Source organism: Camarhynchus parvulus, chromosome Z (assembly GCF_901933205.1).
Source record: "Camarhynchus parvulus chromosome Z, STF_HiC, whole genome shotgun sequence".
NCBI classification, from domain to species: Eukaryota; Metazoa; Chordata; class Aves; order Passeriformes; family Thraupidae; genus Camarhynchus; species Camarhynchus parvulus.
The window spans coordinates 12,303,390-12,326,429 of NC_044601.1; the positions used below are offsets into that span (position 1 = coordinate 12,303,390).

The 23,040-nt window shown below is 44.5% G+C and overlaps 1 protein-coding gene across 2 annotated transcripts in view; it reads left to right on the plus strand.

The window, feature by feature from the left end:
• Nucleotides 1-20,606, plus strand: part of CORO2A (coronin 2A) — a 57,208-nt gene extending 36,602 nt beyond the window's left edge. Inside the window, exons 3-12 of one of the 2 annotated variants that reach the window (XM_030968897.1) lie at nucleotides 4,340-4,456; nucleotides 8,959-9,108; nucleotides 9,617-9,796; nucleotides 10,616-10,732; nucleotides 12,899-13,003; nucleotides 13,354-13,450; nucleotides 15,272-15,384; nucleotides 16,478-16,568; nucleotides 17,190-17,461; nucleotides 18,670-20,606. In XM_030968897.1, coding sequence (XP_030824757.1) covers nucleotides 4,340-4,456; nucleotides 8,959-9,108; nucleotides 9,617-9,796; nucleotides 10,616-10,732; nucleotides 12,899-13,003; nucleotides 13,354-13,450; nucleotides 15,272-15,384; nucleotides 16,478-16,568; nucleotides 17,190-17,461; nucleotides 18,670-18,798 — 1,371 coding nt within the window. In that variant the 3' untranslated portion in view covers nucleotides 18,799-20,606. The remainder of the gene's footprint in view (nucleotides 1-4,339; nucleotides 4,457-8,958; nucleotides 9,109-9,616; nucleotides 9,797-10,615; nucleotides 10,733-12,898; nucleotides 13,004-13,353; nucleotides 13,451-15,271; nucleotides 15,385-16,477; nucleotides 16,569-17,189; nucleotides 17,462-18,669) is intronic. The other variant, XM_030968898.1, reaches the window with a different exon arrangement.
• The last annotated feature ends 2,434 nt before the right edge of the window (nucleotides 20,607-23,040 follow it).

Below are 23,040 nucleotides of genomic sequence, written 5' to 3' on the forward strand. Positions count from 1 at the left end.
GTGTTATTGTAATGCCACTTTTTCAATATATATTTGCTAAGGATGAAAGTGAACTGGTTGTGCTTGAAGAACCTAGCACAGTTTCCGGCCCTTCTGGACTTTGTTAATTCATTACTTCAGTCCTGGTGCTGTTTAGAGACTGTCCTTCTAAAATTAACCGCTACCCTGTTTTTCTTGACTGATTCACTTCTGCCCCCGCAATGATGGTCTGTTGAGGCTCAACAACTTGTCTTTATCACAGAGCTGCATCTGTAGGCTGACAGCTGTTGACTGTGGGGGATGTGGTGTGGGACCAAGCTCTGAATGTGCTGGGAAAAGTAGCTGAAGGTGCTTGTACTGCTTACTATTAATTTTTCTGTCTTCTCACCTCTTCTCAGCTTGGCTAGTCTTTGTAGTAATTTTTCCTTCTTACACCTGCTCAGATACTCCACCCAGTTTTGAAATATTGCATGCAGAAATCAAAGGCATTGTGGAAGTAAAAAAGATACAGAAAAGGATAATTAAAGTACGTCAATGAAAATGTAAAAGTACTTTCATATGAAGAAAGACTTTGCAGGTCAGGCCTCATCAGTTTGGGAAAAAAGGCAAGATGTATAAAACTGTGAGGAGAAGAAGTTTAAGGAGCAACTCCTTTTGATTTGTTTGGTGAAGGGGATTCTGGAGACCAGGGAGCAGACTGTTAGCAGCAGATGTAAATGCTGCTGCAGTTCAGATGTGGGCCACTCTGTTCTGGATGCTGATGAGTCTGGAAGAATTAATGGCTTCGAAATGGAGCTATGGACAGGAGTTGGTTCCTTAAAGGTTAGTCTTTGGTTGTGGATCAGAGAAATTAGGTGCTTCACACAGCTGTTCTCTGAATACCTGTTCCTGACCTATGCTGGGGGATAAAGCAGGCTCAGCCTCCCAAAGAAAGGGATTCTCTGAGTCAGGACCTGCCATACCAGCTACTTTGTTTTGTCTGATACACTTCCAAAGTGGTACCATCTGGTGCTTCTGATGGTGGCTTTTTGTGACTGCCATCTCTTGCTGTGTAGGTGAGCCATGGCAGACAGTGTGCTGGACACTTGGCTTGTGGCCTCGGCTGCCAGGGCACAAAGGCAGCTTGTTCTGCAGACTTGTCAGGGACAGTATTGCCCTCTTACAATGGACTGTGGTTATTTTTCTCTGGATTCACGGGAAGCAGACACCTCCCAAGTGGAACAAAGTGTGGAGGAAAAGCCCAAGAGACCAAGAGCCACAATGATATTTGGTCAAAGCAAGAGGTAGTAGCCAGGACAGGGAGGGCTACAGTTGCTGAAGAGGACAAACAACCTGTTCAGGGAGCTGTTCTTCTCCCTCCCTCCAATGTTTTTTTAGTTTGTTCTGCATGTGTTGCTGCTAGGGTGGCTGCCTGTCTAAGGATGTTCTTGAATGAAGCCTCAGCTTTGTCCTGTTTAACTGCACCTTCTTGCTTGTTTGTTGTACTCCTCTCCTGCTGAGTCACAGACAGCAAGGTCTCTCATCTCTTGAATAAATACCACTTCTTTCCTTCTGCACCAGTCTTCTTCTCTGAGAGCCTGAGGGTGGGGTAGGGCTAGGGACAGTGGAGGTTATGTAAAGAATGAGTTCTTTGCCCTAGATACCAACCTTATAGCAGGCCTTTGCATTCAGCCTTATAAGAAATTAGTTGAATATTTGCCATCACTGTAGAAATGGTCTGTAGCGGGGCATGTCAGTGACATCCTGGTGAATATGTGCCACTGAAACCAACTGGGTGGAAGGGCAGCACATCTCAACAGAGAGGCAAGGGGCTGCAGCCACAGGGGTTGCCTGGTGCCCAGAACAGGCTGACTGACTGTAAATCTTACAAGTTCAAGGAGACATGAGCTCAGCGACTGTAAATGAGAGATCAACTGCTTTCCCACAGTGTGGCCTGGGTGTAGATGTGCGGGGGAAGTGCATGCCCAGCATGCCTAGGAAAGATCTTGACTGGGAGGGAAATTTTGTGGCCTTCCTTTGAGAGATGAAGTCCTGCCTTTTTCCTTTCCTGATGACCAGACTCTCTTGAGACCGCATCTGTCTTTTCCTCTGCAGCAAAAAAAAAAAAAGTGAGAACAGGGTCCCAGGAGATTATTTATGCCCAGATCTGCAATCTCCAGTCTTTCAATGTGTCAGCACCAGGTGTGAAAGGCAGGACATCTGTGGCTGTGCAGACTTCATAGACATAAACTCCCCTCCGTTCTCTCTGGGAACATGGACTGTAAAATGAAAGTGCTGATGACCCTTCTGGCCTTGCAGAACCGACATGTGTGTGAGTGCTGTGCTTGTGCCCTTCAGGGGCAGAGGTGGGACTGACCGACCTCACGGTAATCTACCCCGCAGAAATCTGCTGGGAGAGTTTTGACGGATGTTCCACTAGAAGTGATTTTTGTCAGCAAGCTCCAAGCTTTTCAGAAGTGCTTTAGAAAGGGAGTGGTTGAAAAACTGCTCATTTTCAAGCTCTGCAGGCAACTGTGGAAGTCAGGTACCACTTCATGGAATGACAACACATCTGGTTACTGAAATAGTTTTTGATCTGTAGAACGAAATTTCCTCCAGCAATGAAGATCTTCACTTCCACGTGCAGATGTGCATCTGAGACCAGCAGCTCTAGCTTTATGTCATGTGTGTTTGTTGGCTCTTGGGGGGTTCATGTGTGGCGAGTCCTGCTCTTGTCCCAGGGCTTGCAATGGGGCAGGTGAGACTGGTGGCTGGGAGAACAAGGGCTCCTTTTCCAAAGCCTGTTGGGGAAGTGGGAGTGGGGTAAGAGAGCTTTGAAGGATGGGTCAGGCAAATTTGGCTTAGGACAGCCTGAGAGTCTCCCAAAATGGAGTGGGGAGCAGACAGGCAACTAACTCTGGGAGGGGACAGAGTTCCCTTAAGGATCAAGGGATCCCTGTCGATCCAGCTGTCCACCCCTTTTAGTTGTCATCTTGAAACCAAGCTCTGAAGCCTACAAAAGGACACTGTGGGTTGAGGAGTGCTTCTTATTAAAGGCCTTTTATCTCTCTTCTGCCTTCCCAAATCTCTTTGCATTGTCGCTGTTATAAAAGGGAATTGGTTTAGACTGTAGTTTTAAAAACCACAGTCTTTTACATTTCAAAGCCCTTTGGATGTTCAGTTTAAAGCAGGTTAGTCCCAGTTTATGCAACAAACTTTCCAGTGAAGCCAGAATAGTTACCCACCGGTGTCCTGTTCTGTATGCAAAATTGCAAAACCCCCCCAGAATTTAAAAGCTGGGAAAATTATATCCCATCCACAGCCTGTTTAGGGGCAGCAGATTCCCCTCAGCTCTGCTCTCCTAAGGCCCACCTTTGGAGAGGTGTAGGGAGTAGTACATATACAGAAGTGTCTGCTTTCTAGGAGAGCACACATTTGCAATCATTTTCGTCTACAGTTCTTCCAGGTAGGAAGCAGTAATCTGGTAGGCACCACCACCACCATTCTTGCCATTATGTCTCCTTTCTTCAGTGACTGACTTTTGCTCTTTAGCTGATGCCTGGGGTGAGTCAGGGGGCTCCCCACACTTTTCCTGCTTCTTACAGAGGGAAGCAAGCATTACTTCAATGTTAATAAAATCACCACCACCCTTTCTACTATTTAAATATTCAGACTTGACTCTCCAGCAGAGACTGTGCCGCCAGCGTGGGTTTGTTCAATGCAATACAGCCCCCATCTGGCATAAGGCTCCCAATACACCTTAGGGCACTTGGTGTGGGATTTGTATCAGTGCAGATGCTGCCTGAACATGGCATGGATTTGGGCTTTTTTTGAGAGTCCAGAATGCTGATTGTATTTGGTAAATGGCTGGATTTGAACACCATCAGAGAGAAATAGATAGCTTGTTGAAAGAAAAAAGGTAATCTGAAATTTGTGGCACAAATACCTCCTTGCTAAACCCAAAGCTGAAATAATTTTTTTTGCTGATGCTTGTAGGAAATATCTTCTGAAGGAGAATTTGCTGTTGTTTATCTCCCCATCAAAATATCTCTAAAAAATGTCAAAGATTCATCTCATTCATAGATGTTTCTCCTCCAAATTACTCTTTGGTGTCTGAACCTAATACTGTCTTCCAAATGTGTAGGCATGCATGGATATTTTTTCACAGCAACATGTTCTTGGGAAGGCCTGGCAGACTTTCTTTCCTTTATGGTGGTATCATCAATACTTGACTAGCAGGGACAGCAAAAACCCCATCCTTAACAGACAGAGAGCACCCAGGGCATTTGGAGGACAACAAGCAGAAAGTTTCTTTCTGGAGCTGCCTTGAAAATGCGCTGTAATTCCATGGCTCACCTTAATTATATTTATTTTTTTCCAGACAGGCAAGCTTGACCCACATTATCCCAAAGTATGTGGGCACAAAGGAAATGTTCTGGACATCAAGTGGAACCCATTCAATGACTTTGTAATAGCTTCATGTTCAGAAGATGCCACAGTAAGTTTACCAGCTTGTACTGTGTGTTAGTACCTGGCTAATGTGCTTTTTGGAGAATGAAGTTGAAAGAAACCAAAAGCTCATGAATGTGAAATGATGTGAGATGTGGAAGCATACATATACTTATTTAAGAAGTCAGGAAAAAAAAAAAGTAAGATTTCTTTCTTTCTCCTGAGTTCAGACATGTGTGGTGCCTTCCTGATGAAATACCAAATCAGTGTAATGAGGAAGATCTATTTTGTGGGGGCTTGTGCCTTTTTATGGTGTGTTTGTATGAGGAAAGCAAAATATGAGTTTAAAATGGAACAGCTATTTAAGTTTAATCTCTTTGAAACTCTGTCTTTACTTTAAAAAAAGCTTCAATACAACATTATCTGGATCAGCTCTTTCAGATTAATTCCCTGCAGAGCTTGTTCTGGCATTCTGTAAAGTCATGCTGGATCAGCTGTGGTGAGGAATATGCATCATACAGTCCTGCAGTGGGTGCTTTGGCTGAAGTTGGTGCAGTTAAGATGTAGACACTGTGGCAATTGAAAGATTCTAGTTATGTTTGTAAGGGACAATTTAGCTCATATCTCCCTACTGGAAGGTCACTTTCAAAAGGTCTTGTAAAAAGTGTGATGCTGACGTCTTTGATAGTGAGAATGTCTGACTAACTGCCATGCTTTTTTCCAGAGATCCCATGTGAGATCCCACTGGGTTTATTCTCACTCTGCCACAGAGCATCAGGGAGGCTTCTCCTGTTATTTTCTCCAGACCTGGCTTGGTTCACATGCTCTGCCATTTTAGTTCTGCCAAAAAGTCACTCTTGATTATAAGCTTTTTTGATTGTCCTTCCTGTTCAGTGACTGCTTGTTTTGCTTGTTTGGATATTCCTCTGTGTTTTTTTTTTTTCTTTTTCTTTTAAGGCTTCTTTCAATTTCTAACTGACGGTGAAGATTTTATTGTATCTTGCAACCTGTATACCAGGCTTTCATGCTATCTCAGGAGGTATGGCATGGTGTGACTTGCTTGTGGCAGAGGGCACCACCTTGGCCACTCTTTTGAGCCTCATATGAGAAATGAACACAGTCCTCAAAGCATCCCACTGCAGTTACAGAATCACTGAAGCGTTTGTCTTGAAGGGGAGGTTTCTTTCACCACCTCTCTAGGCAGAGCACCTGTTCCTATTCCTCACTTCTCCCATGGGGAATTTTTTTCCTTCCAGTGCGGTTAATGACTGCTGTATCCTGTCCTCCTACTGTGCATTTCAAGACAGAGCCTGGCTCTGTTTTCTCAGTTAGTCTTGTAAGTATTGAAGCTTTTATCAATTTGCCTGGAAGCTGTCTCTTCTCCAGGCTGAGCATGCCCATCTCCCCCAGCTTTTACTTGCAGGGTAAAGTGCTGAAGTCTCCTGGGCATCCTGGTGGGCCTCCAGCATCTTTCTTGCACTGTGGGGTAAAAAACTGGATGCACTATCCCCAGATTTCCTTTCCAGTTTTCTCCAGAAACTTGACAGTGGATCATTGCTCAGAATAAAGAATGGAAAGAGGGAGCATGTTGCAGATCTCAGTACCAAAAGTTGTTCCAAGAAGTCTGCCTGTCTGTGACTGTACTCGCTTTTTACTACTCTCCCATCCTCATCCTAGCACCAGAAAATGGTATCTTAGGGGTCCTCTGCACTGTGATATGGCGTAGAGCCATCTCCTCCCTGCCTGCTAAGTAGCAAGGACAGCAGACTGTTTCTTGGTGTGAACTGTCTTTCCTGATACCTGGACCTTGGATGTCACTTCCTCTATACCCTACTCAAATAATTTGGTTGCTCCAAGCCTTGTTCAGATGAGCTGAGAAGATCTCTAAGGCTACAGATGCTGTGGCCTCAGTAGGTACTTCTTCCAGGTTTTGAGCATCCTTCTAGGGAAAATGGGATGCATCTGATCTCCAGGCATTGCCATATTGCCACATACACCCATTGCCTTTGATGCTCTCCTTTTGTACCTTCAAAGAGTTTAGCTCCATCTTCTCTGTGCCTTCATGCTGTGTAGTTGAAGGGCAACCAGAGACTGAACAAATTTTTTTTTGAGCTTTTCTCAGATTTGCTGTGTAACTGCTTCCTTCTCGTCTCTTGTCTGCTGTTGGATTTGGTGTGTGGGGTCAGCATCTTACTTAACCTGCCTGTTCTGGAGAGCTCAGATTGGACATACTGTTGAGACAGCTTCATGGCAATATTTCCTCTGTTTTAAGAGACGTTTGAGAAAGGTTTTTTGGGGGTCATAGAGGTGTCCACCACTTTCACTGGGCTGGACATAAGAGGAAAAGCCTTCCTTCCAGTCTGTTGTTAAAAGCCTGGTGCTCTCTTCCATTTCTGAGCATTAGTAAGCCACTGTGCAGGTAAGACTTGTGTGCAAGGATGCATCTAAGTGCTTAGTGGGCTGGGCCTCCTTTTGAACAAGGCCACAAGCCTTCTGAGTAGATAATGGAAATTTCACTTCTCCCACATTGCTCAGAGGTTTCTTGACTGTTAACCAGCCTTTCTGGAGCTTGCTTTGGTAGCACTACTATTACCAAAAATTGGTAAAAATAAAAGCTTAACACTAACATAGCATTAAATAGCAGATATTCTTTATTTAGCTGGGTGCATGAGGGGATATCTCCTCTGAAATACCATGCATGCTGACTACAAAAATAAGCTCCTGTTTAGGTACTATATTTTATATACATAGTCACTGATTTTTCCCTGAATAAGCATAATAATAATTTCCCTCAAATCAGTAATATATTTTCTCTTTCTTTTACTCATGTATTCTTCTGTCCTGGGTATCTCTTTGGTCATCCCTGGTGGCCAGTGACTCTCAAAGTCATACTTGACCACCCACTCAAGTGGTAAAAGTTGGACAACTGGGCTGGTTGCTTTCCAGTTCTTCTTCTTACAGAATGGGCATTGTGCAGTTCCACAGGCCAGTGGTTTTTGAAGAATAGGCATTGTGTTAGCCTGCCAGGTGCAGACAATTTTTCATCTGACAGCACTACAGCTATCTTTTGTGGTGCGCAGCTGGAGCTATGTAGAATGGTACTTTTGGGCATGGAAAGGATTGTATGTTCTCTGTGAACAGCGAGTTCCAGTTCTCTCTGCTGTTTCAGGTGGGCTTAGGGCTGAGGCCTATGCAAATGCCTAGGGGCTGAGAGTTTGAGCTTATCCTCTTAGCCCTTCTGTTCTTCTTGGCAAATCATCAGGCATGAAGAGTTCAACTTGTTGAAGTTCTGTTGCCCTCTGATTAGAGGGGCAACTCTGTGCCTTTTATTCCATTTTATAAGGCTTTCTTCAAGAGCTAGCAGGGTAGACAGCTTGTTCATGCTTGGATTGTCCCTGCTTGCCCTGCAGGCCTGAGTCCATGACTTGCTTATTCTGCACACTAAAGAACTGGAAATTTCTGCCTTTTAATGCAGCCTGAGATTCCAGCCAGGTGCTTTTCTCTGCTTTTATCACCAACCATTTCACACCATGAGGAGTGGGTGGCTCATTCTAGGCAGTTCTTGTCAGCATGAACACAACCTATTTTCCCCTCTTCTAGTCTCTTAGCCCCATTTCTTTAGTGATAGCTGTCAAAACTGTAAGGAATCAGTCAGTCTGACTGTAAAGTGTGATGTTTTCTGTAACTACTGTAGAAGTTCATGCGGATACTGCTGGACTCTACAGCCACTGTGTTTCTGGTGGGCTTGATTCCTTATTGGGATAAAGAATGCACTGCTGAGAAGGGTGCTGATGCCAGGAGGTCCCAGAATTAGGATCTACTTCTTATTTGTCTTAGAAAGGAGTGATCCTCATCAACCAAACAGTTGGAGACTTGCGCATCTGTGGCTGATTTCCACAAACTATGTTCCAGAGAGCATTTCGCTTTTGCTTCAGGCTAAGAAATATAAAAATTATGACACAAACTTAGTAATTTTCATTGAGCCAAAGTATTAATCATCTGTTAGCATCCTAAATACTTGTGTTTCTAGGGTTAGTGTAGGAAAGACTCCTTTTATACACGTGTAGGTTCAGCCCCTCTTGCTGGTTTCTGCTATTGTTTTCTTCCACCACAGGAGGACAGAGCATTTTTGTCTTCATGCAGCATCCTTCTAGAAGAACCCAGAGCTGTAGATGGCCCTGTTACAAGACAGCACGCTTGCAGTGCTGAGTGGCTTCAGTACAGTTAAGAGGCAAGGTCTGCAAGATTAGTGGTTTATTTCTTCCCCTTGGGAATAACTTTTCATAATTGTGCTGACAGGTCTAAGGGTTGGATTGCCAAATTTAAAGAGACCCTGGTAGGACTGTTGTCTGAAGATAGAACATAAAGAGGAGTCTTCAGGTCCACAGAATAGTAAAGATACAAATGACAAGGACAGGCGTTCAAAAAAGCCAGTTGCATTCCTATTCACTACAAAGGGAAGAGTAATTCCAAGGCAGTTAATAGCTATTGGTAAATTCCGAATTAGCTGCTTCTCAGGAATCTCACAAAGACCCATACTGTGCCATTTAGGTTAAAATCTGGGACATCCCCAATCAGTTGCTAAAAAGAAACATTACCACTCCGAAGAAAGAACTTCTTGGGCATGCTCGAAGAGTTGGTCTGATTGAATGGCATCCCACGGCTGATAACATACTCTTCAGCTCTGGCTATGACTACAAGGTGGGTCTGTGCTCCTAGGACACCCTGTTTGGCTTGGTGTTTTGAAATTTGTTTTAATTTCAAGCTGTAAGATGGTACTAAAGAGTTTGGAAGCTTTCTTCAGGGGGAATTTCCATGGTGACCCAAAGGCAAAAGGATATTGCTATAAGTTCAAAAGGACTGTCTAATTTTCCAGCCTTCTGATGAACTTCAGTCTACTCTGCACTTCTCATTTACTGAATTGCATATGGCATGAAATGCGATCCACTTTTCTTTGTGCTACTCCATGTATATGTACAGATGTTGTCTATTTTTATGTACAAAATGTGGTTTCAAAGGAAATTAAAATATTGGACATTCTTAGCTGACACTGATACATTGCTGTTAGTGTCAGAAATTATTTTAAGTACTGGAGAACAATCACTTATGATGGTTAGACCTATATGTCTAGAGAAAAGACAAAGAAGTACACAAAGTGCCTGGTGTGAGGCAGCAAAGGACTGATTTTTTAAAATTATTTTTGCTCCAGATAATGATCTGGAACCTTGGTGTCATGGACGCTGTTATTTCAAACCCAGTGAAGATTCTAGATGCTCACAAAGATGTGGTCCTCTCCATGTCATTCAACACAGATGGCAGTCTCCTTGCCACTGCTTGCAGGGACAGAAAGATACGTGTGATAGACCCTCGTGCTGGAAGAGTACTACAGGTAGGTTGGGTTCAGAGGTTTATGGTCCATCTAATCTCACCTCTTGGAGTGTTTCCTCTTCTGGATGCCTTCATTGCCATAAAAGATGATGCATCTGCATTGCCCAAGGCACTATATGGTGCTGTTCCCTTCTACTTTCCACAGAATGTTTGCTGTCATTGTTGAAAACAGGGATTTTGTATCTTGATACCATGTTCCTTGCTCCTTGAAACCTTACTTGGATTGTATTGTTTTCATAGGTACCTCCTGCAGCCCTCTGAGGGACATGGGAGGGAATGTAGAGATCAGGTGGAGAGGTGGATGCAAGTGTACGTTTGTCCCAATGACAAATGTCTTAATGGATGTTCTTGTTGCCTGGATTTTGTTGGCTAGGTGCGGCTGGCTGCATTTTGTAGCTATTTGCAGAGGTTTGTGTACACAGAAAGTCCTGCCCGGAACTACTAAAGACTGCTGTCTTGCAAATATGTGAATCAGTAGTTAGAGAGGTGAGACTGGCTCAGCCAGTCAGGGCAGGGTGTTGATAACACCAGGATTGTGAGTTTAATCCCTGTATGGGCCATTCGCTTTAGAGTTGGACTTGATGATCTTTGTGTGTCCCTTTCAACTCAGAATATTCTATGATGTGTTGTTGAGATTTTGGGAATGATCCTGAAGAGTTTAGGCCACTATTTTCAGATGCCTGTGAAATCCTGCTCACCATTGTTTAGCTGGGCTGAGCAGATCTTTCAGATGTGAGTGAATGAGAGTTGTCAGGTAACATGAAATGTCACTATGCAACAGATGTTGTCTTACTCAAGCAGTGTCCTTTCTCTTCTACAGGAAGGAAGCTACAAGTCTCACAGAGTCAATAAAGTCTCATTCCTTGGAAACATGAAAATGTTGTTTTCTACTGGAACGTCTCGGTGGAATAATAGGCAAATTGCATTATGGGATCAAGTGAGTTGGACCAAAAATCTTAACCCTGCGAGCTTCTTTTTTCCCTCTTTTGCTATCACTTTAACTTTGCACCTGCCACATACACAAGAATTGATTTATAACAGGAATTCAGAAGTGATCTGTCAGATTTCTGAGGGGTGATAGGTCTTACTGGTGTGAGACATAACTGAGTTTCTGGAGAGGTTTTCAACATAGAAGCCTAAGAGAGCAAAGTGAATGCTGTGCCCATGTCCTGGTTTTGACTGGGATAGAATTAATTTTCTTAATAGCTGGCACAATGTTGTGGTTTGGATTTAGTGTTGAAAGCACACTGACATTTTGGGGTGTTGCTAAGTAGTGCTTACTCTAAGTCAAAGACTTTTCAGTGTCTCATGCTCTGCCAGTGTGCAGGTGCACGAGAAACCGGGAGGGAGGATATCCAGGACAGCTGATCTGAACTGGCCAAAGGGATATTCTATACCATAGAACGTCATGCTCAACTGGGGGGACTTGGTCAGGAGCCATGGATTGCTACTCAGGGACTGGTTGGGCATTGGTCAGCGAGTGGTGAGTGGTTGTGTTGTCCATCACTTATTTTTCTTGAGTTTTATCCCTCTCTCTCTTCCTTTTCTTTTCATTACAATTGTTATTGTTCTATATTTTGCTTTTTTTTTTTCAATTACTTAACTGTTTGTATCTCAACCATGGGTTTACCTTTTTCTGATTCTCTTCCCCATCCTACCAAGGGGAAATGGGCAAATGGCTGCATGGTACTTAGTTGCTGACTGAGTTAAACGACAACAGCCCACTACAAGAAGAAATTGTAGCTCTGACTTAACATGGCTCTTACTGGTCTTACTGACAAAATGGTCCTGGACAGAGAAATGAGCTCTAGACACAGCATACTCAGATGAAGCCCTCAAAGAAGAAAATTATGTTGGGTGTTTTTGATTTCTGATGATTCCTGACAGTACAGTACTGAGGTAATGCTTAATTGGTCATTTCCAAGACATCTGATCTCCTGTCAGGATGGCTGCTCTCATCTGCCCTTTCATATGCAGTGAGATATTTTTACTTTGTTAGCATCTAAACATGTCTCTGTGCATCAACCACCATGCAGCACAATCTTTTGTCTTGTTGTAGTGCTGTCAGGCTTTGTTACCAGACAAAGCTCGTAGACCAGGCCTATAATTTGGTATGTTTTGGCTAGGTTTGGACATGGCTTCTTTGCATATGTGAGAGACAAAGCACTATGCTGCTGTCTGAAGGCTTTCCACAATGCTAAGCAGTGCTGTGACACTTCATGGGTGTCATGTCAGGGTTTTACGTGCTTGGTTTAAGAACATAGTGGAAAGATCTGTGAAGCAAGGTGTGTAAAGCCTCCTTAGGAACAGGGATTGACACACAGCCTCCCCAGCAGGCCTCTTTCCTGTCTTTGCATCTAAACAGAAACCCTGGCTTACTGCAGCCTGCAGCTGGTCAGTTCTGCAGGAGAAAATGTGTGTTAACCCTATGCTAAATATATGTTTATGTGAGAATCACCACATGGACAGCCATAAGACACCGGAGTCTGCTTTGTCAGGCCTCCCAAAATCACTGCCTTCAGCAGTGCAGAGATAGCTTGGTACAAGACATGAGAGCTTTGTATACGGAGTGGTGTGCTGTGTCCTCCTACATGGCTTACCTGCAAAAGGCCAGTGGGAGGTTCTGTCCTTGCATCAGGCACCTTCCCACTGTGCAATGCTGAGATTGCTTGGCTGATGCAGACTGCTCTTGTGGGTAGTGCACTGTCGTGAAAGCATTGCCTAGAACTAGCAGTTTTGAGAGAACATGAGTAAAATTCAATGTGAATTTTACACCAGTGGTGCAGGTGTACCCGGAAGGCCCCTTCATCTCCTGCGGTCTGGCCCATGCAGAGGCAGGCAAGGTTTCTTACCATATCTACCCTGAAATGCTATCAGATGCCTGAGGTGTTATATTGGTAGGAACTTCAGACAAGGACTGGGACAAGCACCCATTCCTCACCCACAGGGCTTTGCAGCAGTCTGCATGGCCCCCTGCTCAGGTCTGTGGGTCATTACAGAGCTGTGCTCACATGCCACTGCCAGGTGGGGCTCAGGTGAGGTGTCCTGGACTTGAGGTGACTCACAGGTGATTGCAGCTGACTTTTTCCTGTGTCCTGTCCAGAATGACCTTTCTGTGCCTTTACTGGAGGAGGATCTGGATGGCTCCTCGGGACTACTGTTTCCTGTCTATGACTCTGACACACACATGCTTTATGTGGTGGGAAAGGTAAGTGCTTTCCACATCACCAAGTGCGGGCCTGTTTGATTCTGCTGTCAGCCTGTGTTGTGACAGACTGAGGTCAAAGATGCTCCTGAAGCATGTTAACCTAAGGATATGAGCAGATGGGATGGAGCCAGAGGGTGCTTCATCATCAGGCCACATTTACCACCTTTACAGATGTACCATGTTTATTGTGGAGAGGTGTGCAGCTGGGTCCTGACCTTCCCATATAGGAATTTGAGGATAAGCATTTGTTTCATGGTTGATCCTGCATGGCTTCTTGGGGCCAGGAATTCTTCTCAGATTGTTATGCTGAACAGCAGAGTTTGGCTGATGTCGATTTTCTTTGCCTTTAGGGTGATGGAAACATACGGTACTATGAGATAAGCCCTGAGAAACCGTACCTGAACTACCTGATGGAATATCATTCTCACTTACCACAGAAGGGAATTGGTGAGTGGCAGAATATCTAATGTTACAAGAGAATTGTGGTTTCTTTGTTTTAGAGGCTGCCAGAGTCTAGGAATATCCAAAATACTGTTTAGAAAAGAGAATGGAGAACCTCCACACAGGTTTACAGGCGCTTACAGTCAGCTTGGCATAGCTCACCCAAGTATGACAGGTCAGAGCTACAGGGTCAGAGCTTGGGAAGGGCCCTTCTGGCCAGCATGGGCTGGGCAGTTTTACCAGTCACTGCTACATCTCCTCTCACATACCTAGTCAAGGTGGAAAGGAGGATAGTCTGCATTTAAAAGTAGAGAATGCTCCTTGCTGTTTGTCAATCTGTTTCAAGATTTTTGTCCTTGAGCTCTATTTCCATCATTCCCACTCTGTGATTTTTATGGTAACAGATGCTTCACAGCTTAATGCCTTCAGTCTTTATTGCTGTCTACCTTCTTCTTTACTGACATTTCCTATTTAGAAATAGATCTTTTGTGATTAGGTCACCTCTCCTCCCTTGGAGACTCTTGCTTATTAACCTGTCTGTGTACTACCCACTGTTTAATTAATGTCACAGAATTTAGCTTTCAGCCCTCAGATCTTATTGTTAACCCTTTCGTGAACCTTGTCTAGTCTACTCTGAGTCATATTCCTCTATATGTTTTTAGGGTCATTAACACCCCTCCACACTATCTGTGGACACTCCTGCTCATAGAGAACATTGGTGTGGATATTTGGCAGCACTGAATTTTGTGCCTGCAGGTTGCCTTAAAAAAATTAAAAGGAATATATTATTTAAAATTTAACTGTAAGGATCTCCTCGTTGTTCAGTTTTTATAATCCTTTATAATCCTCAGTTTTATAATCCAGTACAACATCCTTATTTCTCATTGTCATAGTCTTTTTAAAAATAATTTCATGCAAAGTAAGTGTACAGGTGTTTTTAAAAGGTGAATCAAGTCTACTTCCCTAACCTGCTTTGTTGATCTGATCAAACATACTGCTAAGGTTATTGTACGAAAGTTCCTTTAACATATTATCAAAACAAAATACTGTGTGGAGGAGTGGAGTTTAGATTCACTTTTAGATGAATTTATAATGTAAAGTGCAACAGGCCTTCAAGTAGAATCTGCTGCTTAAAGAAGTCACTGGGTATTAGTAGAAAACTAAGCTTGGGTGCCGTGAAGCAAAGTCTACAAGCATAGGGAATCTCTTTTTTTAAGGCAATTGATGTGGATATAGCTGTGAACTGTACAAGCTAATGAGAGAGAAACCCACTGAGGTTATCAGGTAACTTAGAGACCTTGTGTGGCTTAGCCAATCCCTAAAACACAAATGGACAGAATTGATGTTCACACCCTTCTCATTCTCATTTCTGTTTTGGGACAGAATTGGGGGAGGATAATTCCCTGGAAGGTATTTCAGCCGTAGAAATATATATATAGAGCTATTAATATATATAGAGCTATTCTGGTGTTGTTTACGTGTTCTGAAATCCCTTCCTAGTGATCCTGATACTCAAATGCTGTGGCATTACCTGCCAGCTCTGCTCTTTTCTGCTCACTCTATTTGGAGCCCATTAGAATGAATAAGGAACAGGAGGCTTAGCATGAAACCCACGCATATATGTAACAACATGATCTGACAGAAAAAAAATTATTTAGTCTTGTCATTTGTGCCACTGAGCCGGTTTTGGATGCAGACCTCAAACCATGCTGATGCGGTGCTGATGCTATGATGTCTTTCATTGCTTGATGACCCTTTTCACATGGCTGATGACATTAACTTTCCTAAGGAGATTTATACTCCATTTATTTCATGCTCTTCCCCCAGGAATGATGCCAAAGAGAGGTCTTGATGTGGCAGCTTGTGAAATTTTCCGTTTCTACAAATTGATTCCAACTAAAAGCCTGATTGAGCCCATCTCCATGATTGTGCCTCGGCGGGTAAGTCGACCTCAGATCATGTTCTTATCTGAGGCAAATATCAGTGAAAAAATGGGAGCACTGTCTCCTCTCTGTGACTCTTGGGGGCACAAGAGTAGGTAGAACAAGAGATTTTCTCTCTCCTGGCATGGGGGATGTAGCTGGCCTGTTTCTGGGGCGGCCCTGCCAACAAACCCTATTTGGTAACTCAAGAGTTACTCAGGAGTTTACTCAATTTAATATCTGACTTTCCAAGACATGCTGCCAGGTCTGCTAGCTGTCTATAAACTTCTCCAATAGAATCTGTTTGACATAATGACAAAAGAGGGAGAGGGATTGGAGCTGGTGTTGGGTGGCATAACAATCTTCTTGTGGAAGGAGGAAGAATCACCCTGGTAAAACAGGAACTATGAATTCATGGGTCTCTACCCATTGGGTGGAGTTGTGTTACAGACAGTTGTTCTGCAGCATGTAAGACGTGACCTGTTGCACTGAGGGTGATGTAGGAGTAAGTCTCTTTAGAGAAAGAAACAGGCCTTGAATCAGTAGCTAGCCAAGGTAGCTCCTGTGTGACTGTGTGGGCATAGGTACATGGGAAATGTCAGTACTGTGCTCTCTACTTCCAAAAAGTAGAATATAAAAAGAAGGTACGAGTTCCTTGAATTCAGAGACACGGGAGAACTAATGCTCACTGCAATTCCCAACCAGGCGTGTTCCTCCAGCTTTATCTCCTTGGCCAGTTTCTGTCAGTTGATAATCAGCTGATGATTTGGGACTTGTCCATCTTTTGTATCCACGTATTCATCCTTAGGATGAATATTTCCATGATTTCCATGATTTCATGGGAGTTGAGTTAGCTTATGTTAACCTCCCCCAGTCTGAAGACCTTACCAGCACGAATTAAATTAGGCCTCCAGATACAATTCTTCTGAGTTCAGGTGAGGAGCAGAGAGGCCCAGAGCAGGTGAAAAGACTTTATGTCCCTACCAGTGAGTGCTCATGGCACTCCCTGTGCTGAAGGGGAATAAATTCATTTCTCCACCACAATCCAGTATGACCTCTTTAAGCCAAAATCTCACTGACATAGTTACTCTGGACTTTTGTTTGTTTCCAGTCGGAATCATACCAGGCAGATATCTACCCCCTGACTGCAGCAGCCCAACCGGCACTGACAGCAGAAGAGTGGCTCACTGGGATTAACAAAGGTCAGCACATGGAGAGCTCCCCAGCCCTTCAGCTCCCCTGTGGATATGATAGCCTGGTTAGAGAGTGAGAAAGCTAGATAAGTTTTCCCAGAAATGGCCTGGGAGACTTTAGGGAGCTGGAAATAAACAATTATAGCCAATTATTAAAAACAACCTGTAGGTGGTGTTTTTCTAGTATCTGTTTTCCTGTTATTCTTGTAAGATTGTTTACAAATGGGTGTCTTGTTAATTAGCCAATCAGGGGAAATGTATTAAATGACCACCTGTATTGACCAGGGTATAAAAAGAAGCAGTTCAGTAAAGATGGGAGGTCCTTATGCCAGTTAGCCTTCTGACTGTCTATGTGTCATTTGTGACGCTCCCCAGGGCTTGGGTAAGCTGCTGCCAGCTCTCTGGCCTATTATCTGCCAGAGAAAGAGGAAACAAGGAAAAGGAGAGACATAGTAAATATGGCTGGGAGTTAAGATAATTTGTTGGCTGTAAATTCTGGAAGCTGCTCTGGTCAGGTACCTCCATGTTTATCTCTGAATGAAATGGTTAGAGCTGGTTGTTAGAATGAATTCCTTAGTGCTGATTTTTAAGTGTAGTTTGGGAGTACTCACTTGTCTCGTCCCTCCCTAGGGCCTCTCTTGGTATCCTTGAGACCAGGCTCTGAAGCTGTGAAGTCCCTACCACAGTTTCCTGATCAAGAGCCCCTCACAGAAGCTACTGACTTGAGCCAGCAACAGGAAGAACAAGGAAGGATATCAGCGGAGGACAAGCAGAAGCCAAGAGAGATTGAACGTGGCAGAAAAAGGCTGAAAGTGGAAGAGAGTCTGCCAGAAAATCAACAAACGTGCCTCTCCAATGGCTTTGACGTATTTCAGTGTCCACCACCAAAAACTGAAAGTGAGGTATGAATGTCTAGGGTGAAGTGTTGGGGCTACAGGCTAAGCTCAAAGCCAGATGATGAAAGAATGCCATTCACATGGTGGCAATTCAGGGAGGGTTTTTCCAGGCCTGAGTCAGTTCAAGCTCTTTGTGGTGGCAAAAGCTCTGCCTGCCCTGACTGCCACAAGGAAGCAGAAATACAGCCCAGTGGCGGTGCCCCAGCTGAGGGTGTCTGAAAAGGAGGGGACAGTCAACATTCTCACTTCCTAGGCATTCTTGTGGCACAGACCTGCCTGGTGACTGGCTTGGCACAAGGAGGTCCTTGGGACCTCAGGGTTCTGGGGTTTATGCAGGATACCCTTTGATGAGAACTGCAGTCAGCAAGCCTGGTGAGGCAGCAGAGATTTCTGTGAAAGGAGTGGGTGTACTTCTGGTGCATCCATGTAGTCTTAACTGCCTGATGTACTGTGGACCCTGACATGGGAAAGAGTCTGCATCTGCAGCTCGCTGCTGAGGGTCAACTTACTAGTGCAGTGCTGTTGAGATTGGCTGCTGGCTGCAGCATGCACCTGGAAAGTCCTCTAGAAAAGATCCTGGCAGCTCCTTGATCTGTCTTTAATAATGGAAAACCACCCCTCAGTATAGTAATCAAAGCTGGCACAGTGGTACATCTTTGTGGTGATTTGTCAGCCTCCCACTGTTGGCAGCTCAGGGACATTTTCAAGTACGTGTAGCGTGTTTGCTTTTAGGAACCCTGGAGTAATTTTCTTTCCCTACCTTTCATCTCTGCAAGAATTTAGCATCTGCACCTTGATAGGGCATGAATTTCCACATCTGAATTTCCCTGTGGTGTGAAAAGGATATTTTTCTGCACGTTTCTGAGCTGGCACCCTAAGGTTACAGAAGCAGCCCTTGTAGAGCTGAGTGCCTTGCTGCATGCATAGTGAAAGACAATGCTAGTCCCAGCTGGAAGAAGGAAAAAGGACTTGTCCAAGGTCAGAGAAGGAGATGTGGCAGACCCAGGAATTTAGACTCTTAAATACTTCCTGTGAAACTCATGCAGCCACTACCCAATCTAGTGGACAACAGGAGCACTGCTGGTGTTGTCTGCTGGTTGAAGGCCTCCTCCTTAGATGTTTCTCTCAGAAGTGATGTAACAACTCTGATGGCATTGTCAGGTTAACCTATGTTTTTTTAGTGTAAAGTAAATAAAATGTGTGCTTTCTTACAGCTTTTACAGATGTATTACCGGCAACAGGAAGAAATCCGTCGACTACGTGAGTTGGTGATCCAGAGAGATATCCAAATTAAACAGCTGTCGCTGGAGCTCAGAAACCTCTGCACGGACACAGATGATTAATGGGATTGCTGGCCTACAGCTCTTTGTACCCCTGGACACAGGGGGAGACTCTAGTTCCTGCAGATAACTCCTCCTAGGTTTTTTACTGGGGGTAGAATTGATATTTCAGGCAGCATGGACTTGCCTGGCTTGTGGTGGTCACATTTCCCTAATCATCAACAGACAGTTTTTGATGGACTTGCTGTGCTTCTTCAGGCTCCCCTTGCTTGCCTGCTCACCAATGTCAGAAGCTTGTGTATTAATGATAGTGAGAGACTTTGGAAAATCTTGCTCTTTTGCTCCTGGAGAAGTTACATGTTAAGCTCTAGGAATGACCTGCTTTGCTGCCCCTCCACATGACAGGAGACTGGGAGACTGAAGGCAGCTACCAACTTCTTTTCTTGCCCTGGGCCCAGCGATGTGGCTCCTGTGGCTGCTGTCCCCTTGCTCAGGGAGTCCACTTGGCTGAGCTTCAGAGGCACCTCTAGCTCCAAAGTGATCCTTATGCACCCCTCTCACCTCACAGCTTGGCCCAGCCCCCAGGTGCTTTGGGAAAGCTGTGGCTGCCCTGACCTGGTGCTGGGGATAGTCCTGCTCTGGGGTTGCAAAGGGCCAGTACTCCTGTGATAGGAAAAGGAGAGCTGGTGTTGGATGTCTCGCTTTAAAAAGGTCATGGTGTGGGCTAGTTCTTGCCAGAGAAGCTGAAGAGTCTCTGTATCATGTGAGTTAGTGGCCTTCTTTCCCTTCTTCTGCCAAAGACCAGCTGCAGTCAACTGGGGGGTCATCAGAGATTGAGAACAGCATTTAAAGCGGCACTGTGTTGACAGTGGGGGAATTTGCTAGGAAGGTTTAAAAGAATGAGCAGGGAGTTGGACCCCCAGCCCACTGCAGGTGTTTCAGCAATGGTGCTAGAAGATTTGTGTCAACCACAGTAAGATCACAGGGCTGTGGCCAGTCATGAACAGCCCTCCAGGGTTGCTGGGGTATCACTTGCCCTAAATGCCTGCAGCTGCTGCTTCCTTCACACCCAGGTGCCAGCACCTTATCCCATTCCTGCAGCCTTCCACAGCACAGCTGCAGGTTCCCTCTTGCCAGCTGTATTGTCCAGCCCCCTGCATCCTCCTGGGCTGCTCAGCCTTCCTCAGCCCTGTGGCCACACTGACCTGTGCCCTTCAGCACCAGCTCTCTGGCTCCATGCTGGACCTTATGGAGATGTCTTAAACCCAGGCAGAGCAAGCAAACACTGTTTAGCCTGTAAATGTGCACCTCTAGCGTGGCATATAGAAATCATGGAATCAACTAGGGGATATGTCTAGGACAAATCCTTGTCACCAGATGTGTTTTATTGGCTGCATTTTTTTTGGCTTATTTTTTTAAAATACGAAATAATTTAAATTATTTCCAAAGTAAAGTAATTTTTCCAGGGGATTTTTACATCCTCTTGAGAGCTGCTTCTTTGTTATTCTATGACTGGCTAGCATGAAAAATGGTTGGCCACTATGGTTCTTATCCTTGGGTTTCGTTGATTTTGGCATTTATGGAAAAGAAGGTGCTTTTATTTAGGCTTTGGTGAGTCTATTTAATCAAAACTTCTTTTTTAGACTGTATGCCTGTAAAAGCGTGGACTGTGAAATGTATTTAAATTTGGAGCTTAACTGCAACCACTAATCTTTCACTGGAAAAGACCTTGAGGAAATGGAGTTTTGCGTTCATGATCTGTGCCTAAATAGTATTGAGTGATCATTCTAAGTTTCAAAACTCCTAAAAGCTTTGTAAAAAACTGTTGAACATGGGGATAAAAAACAAATCTGTGCAATGAAAAGCAAATATAACTGAATAATAAATTTATTTAGAGTTTTGCATTTTTATACATGCAAGATTGTTGTTTTATTATTGTATTTTTGAAGTGACTGAAACTTAAGCTCAGTCAAGGGCAGAAAGGAGTGTTGCCTACTGTCTCTTTTGCTTGTGTCAAGCTGTGGCCTTACATTAGGGGGTGGGTTGTATACAGAGTTATGCAGATGGCCCTTTCTTTTTACATCGTTCCCAGTTGCCCTTGATGCCACAAAGGGGTGGCCATTGCACACTGTTCTGAATTGCTGTGTGTGTTGCCTTGAGTAAACTCAGTGCTGCTGGAGATGCATTCTGTATGGTGAGGTGGCTGCTGCTGTCTTGCAGTCCTAGCTCTTCTCTCGTGCAGTACAGGTCTGACCAGGCTCTTTTAGATATTCCACATGAGGAGGGTTTAATGTGTTATTACCAAATTTACTTATTTGAAGACAAGATTTTAATTTAACAGACTGAAGCAGCACGGACAAAGCACAGGATAGCAGCTGCAACCTCCAGCTACGTCACAATACAAGCAAAATTCCCATTAGGCTTACTGTCATGATGCTGGGCATCTCCAGTCACCAGGAAAAAAAAAGTGTGGTCCGAAGCCATCTCAAGTCTGTAGCTCTCTTTAAAGCTCATTTTGTTGTTTTTGTTTAATGCTCTGATTCCCATGGGTGTGATAGCTGTGGTGAAAATCTGAAGAACCATTCCCTGTGCTCATGTCCTTGGAGCTGTCTTTCACTGTAGTGGTTTGTTTATCAGTTACAGCTTTGGGCATAGAAATGCTCATGGCTGCATTTGAGATGTAATTTTGAATGTATTTTGTAGCATATTTTAGGCCAGTGTAAGGAGAAATAATGGTGGAAATTGCTGGAGGAAGACTGTGCTGGGAACTCTGTGCATCAGCCATATCATCAGGACACTGTGACCTCCTGGTCTTGTAAGGAACCTTGTGCTGGTGAGGGTGCCTGGGCAGGCACTGTGTCCCTCCTCAGGGGCTGATACAGTCTCACTGCTCACACCAAAGCCTCGAAAAAGGCAGCAGCAGGCAGATTAGTGTGGGAGGCAGAGGAAGAGCCTACAGTGCCTTTGCAATTCTGGTGTTACGGCTGCTTAACCTCAAAGACAGAGTTAAACACAGCTCTGCAGTGTTAGCTTGCCTGCTGGATTTAGAAACACAGCACTTCACATCTTCACCCTCTACTCCAGGCCAGCTGTCAACTGCAGAATAAAACCTAGACAGTAGTTGTCATTCTCATTTTATTTCTCTTTTTGGAAGGCTGTACCCTTGGTGTGCTCAAGGAGCTGCAGGCAGAGGAGAGCGTGGAGATGATGCCCCCTTGTTTGCCCTGCAGTGGGAAGCAGCAGATCCCCCTTGTTGTCTTGGGCTGGGTAGCATCCCTCCCTAGGACAGGGTGGCTGCAAGCTGCAGGGGGCCACTGAAGTGAAGTTGCAGTATCAGGAATTGCCTCTTGGACATGCTGCAGCACTATTTCAGAGCAGGATCTCTGGGCTTGTGCTGGAGCCACTGCAATCTGTCTACAACTTGTCTCTGCTGGGAGCCCAGGACTGGACTTGGCACTCCTCACATGGCCTCACCAGCACTGAGGGTACAGGAAGGACAAATTCCCCTGAGCTGCTCTTAATGCACTCCTAAATACAGCTGAGGATAGTGTTGGTCATTTTTGCAGAAGGCCAATGCTGCTGGCTCAAACTCAGCTTACTGTCCAGCAGGACCTCACAGAACTTCTCTGCAAAGCTGCTCGTCATCTTCACAAGTCCCCAGCACATGCCAGGGTGTGGAGCTACTCCTCCTTACCTGCAGGATGGTGCAATTACTCTTGCTGTGCTTTGTCACATTCCTCCCTGTTCAGCTCTGCATTTTGCCTGTTGAGGTTCCCCCGAAGTGCAGCACAGCTGTCTACTACACCTTCCACTCCTTCCACTTTTATATGCTCTCTGAACTTGCTTGAGTCTGTGCTGTCCCATCCTGCAGGTCACTATGGGAGAGGTTCAACAGTTTTGGATTTGTTTTGTAAACAGTTTTTGGTTTTCTGCTCAGAAATCCAGGCTGACTACTCCTAAGCACCTTCTGATTCTTCATGCCTTTGGAAATGCTCTCCAAGAGGATTTTCTCCAACATCTTCCAAAAGATTGCATGAAGCTGTAGTTCATTCATCTTCTTCTTACATGGTTAGAAGGCAGGGCTGAGAGTAATTTCCAACTTTTTCCACTCACCTCCACCTTTCAAAGAACACTGAGAGTGGCCTTGCAGTGCCACTGGCCTGCACCTGCCTCAGCACACTTGGGTCAAACCCATCTGGCTCCACAAACCAGGATGTTGAAGCATACCTTAACCTGATCCTCCCTAATCTGGTATACAGCAGGTATCTACTTATCTACCTCAACAATATCTCTTTTTCTCTGCCA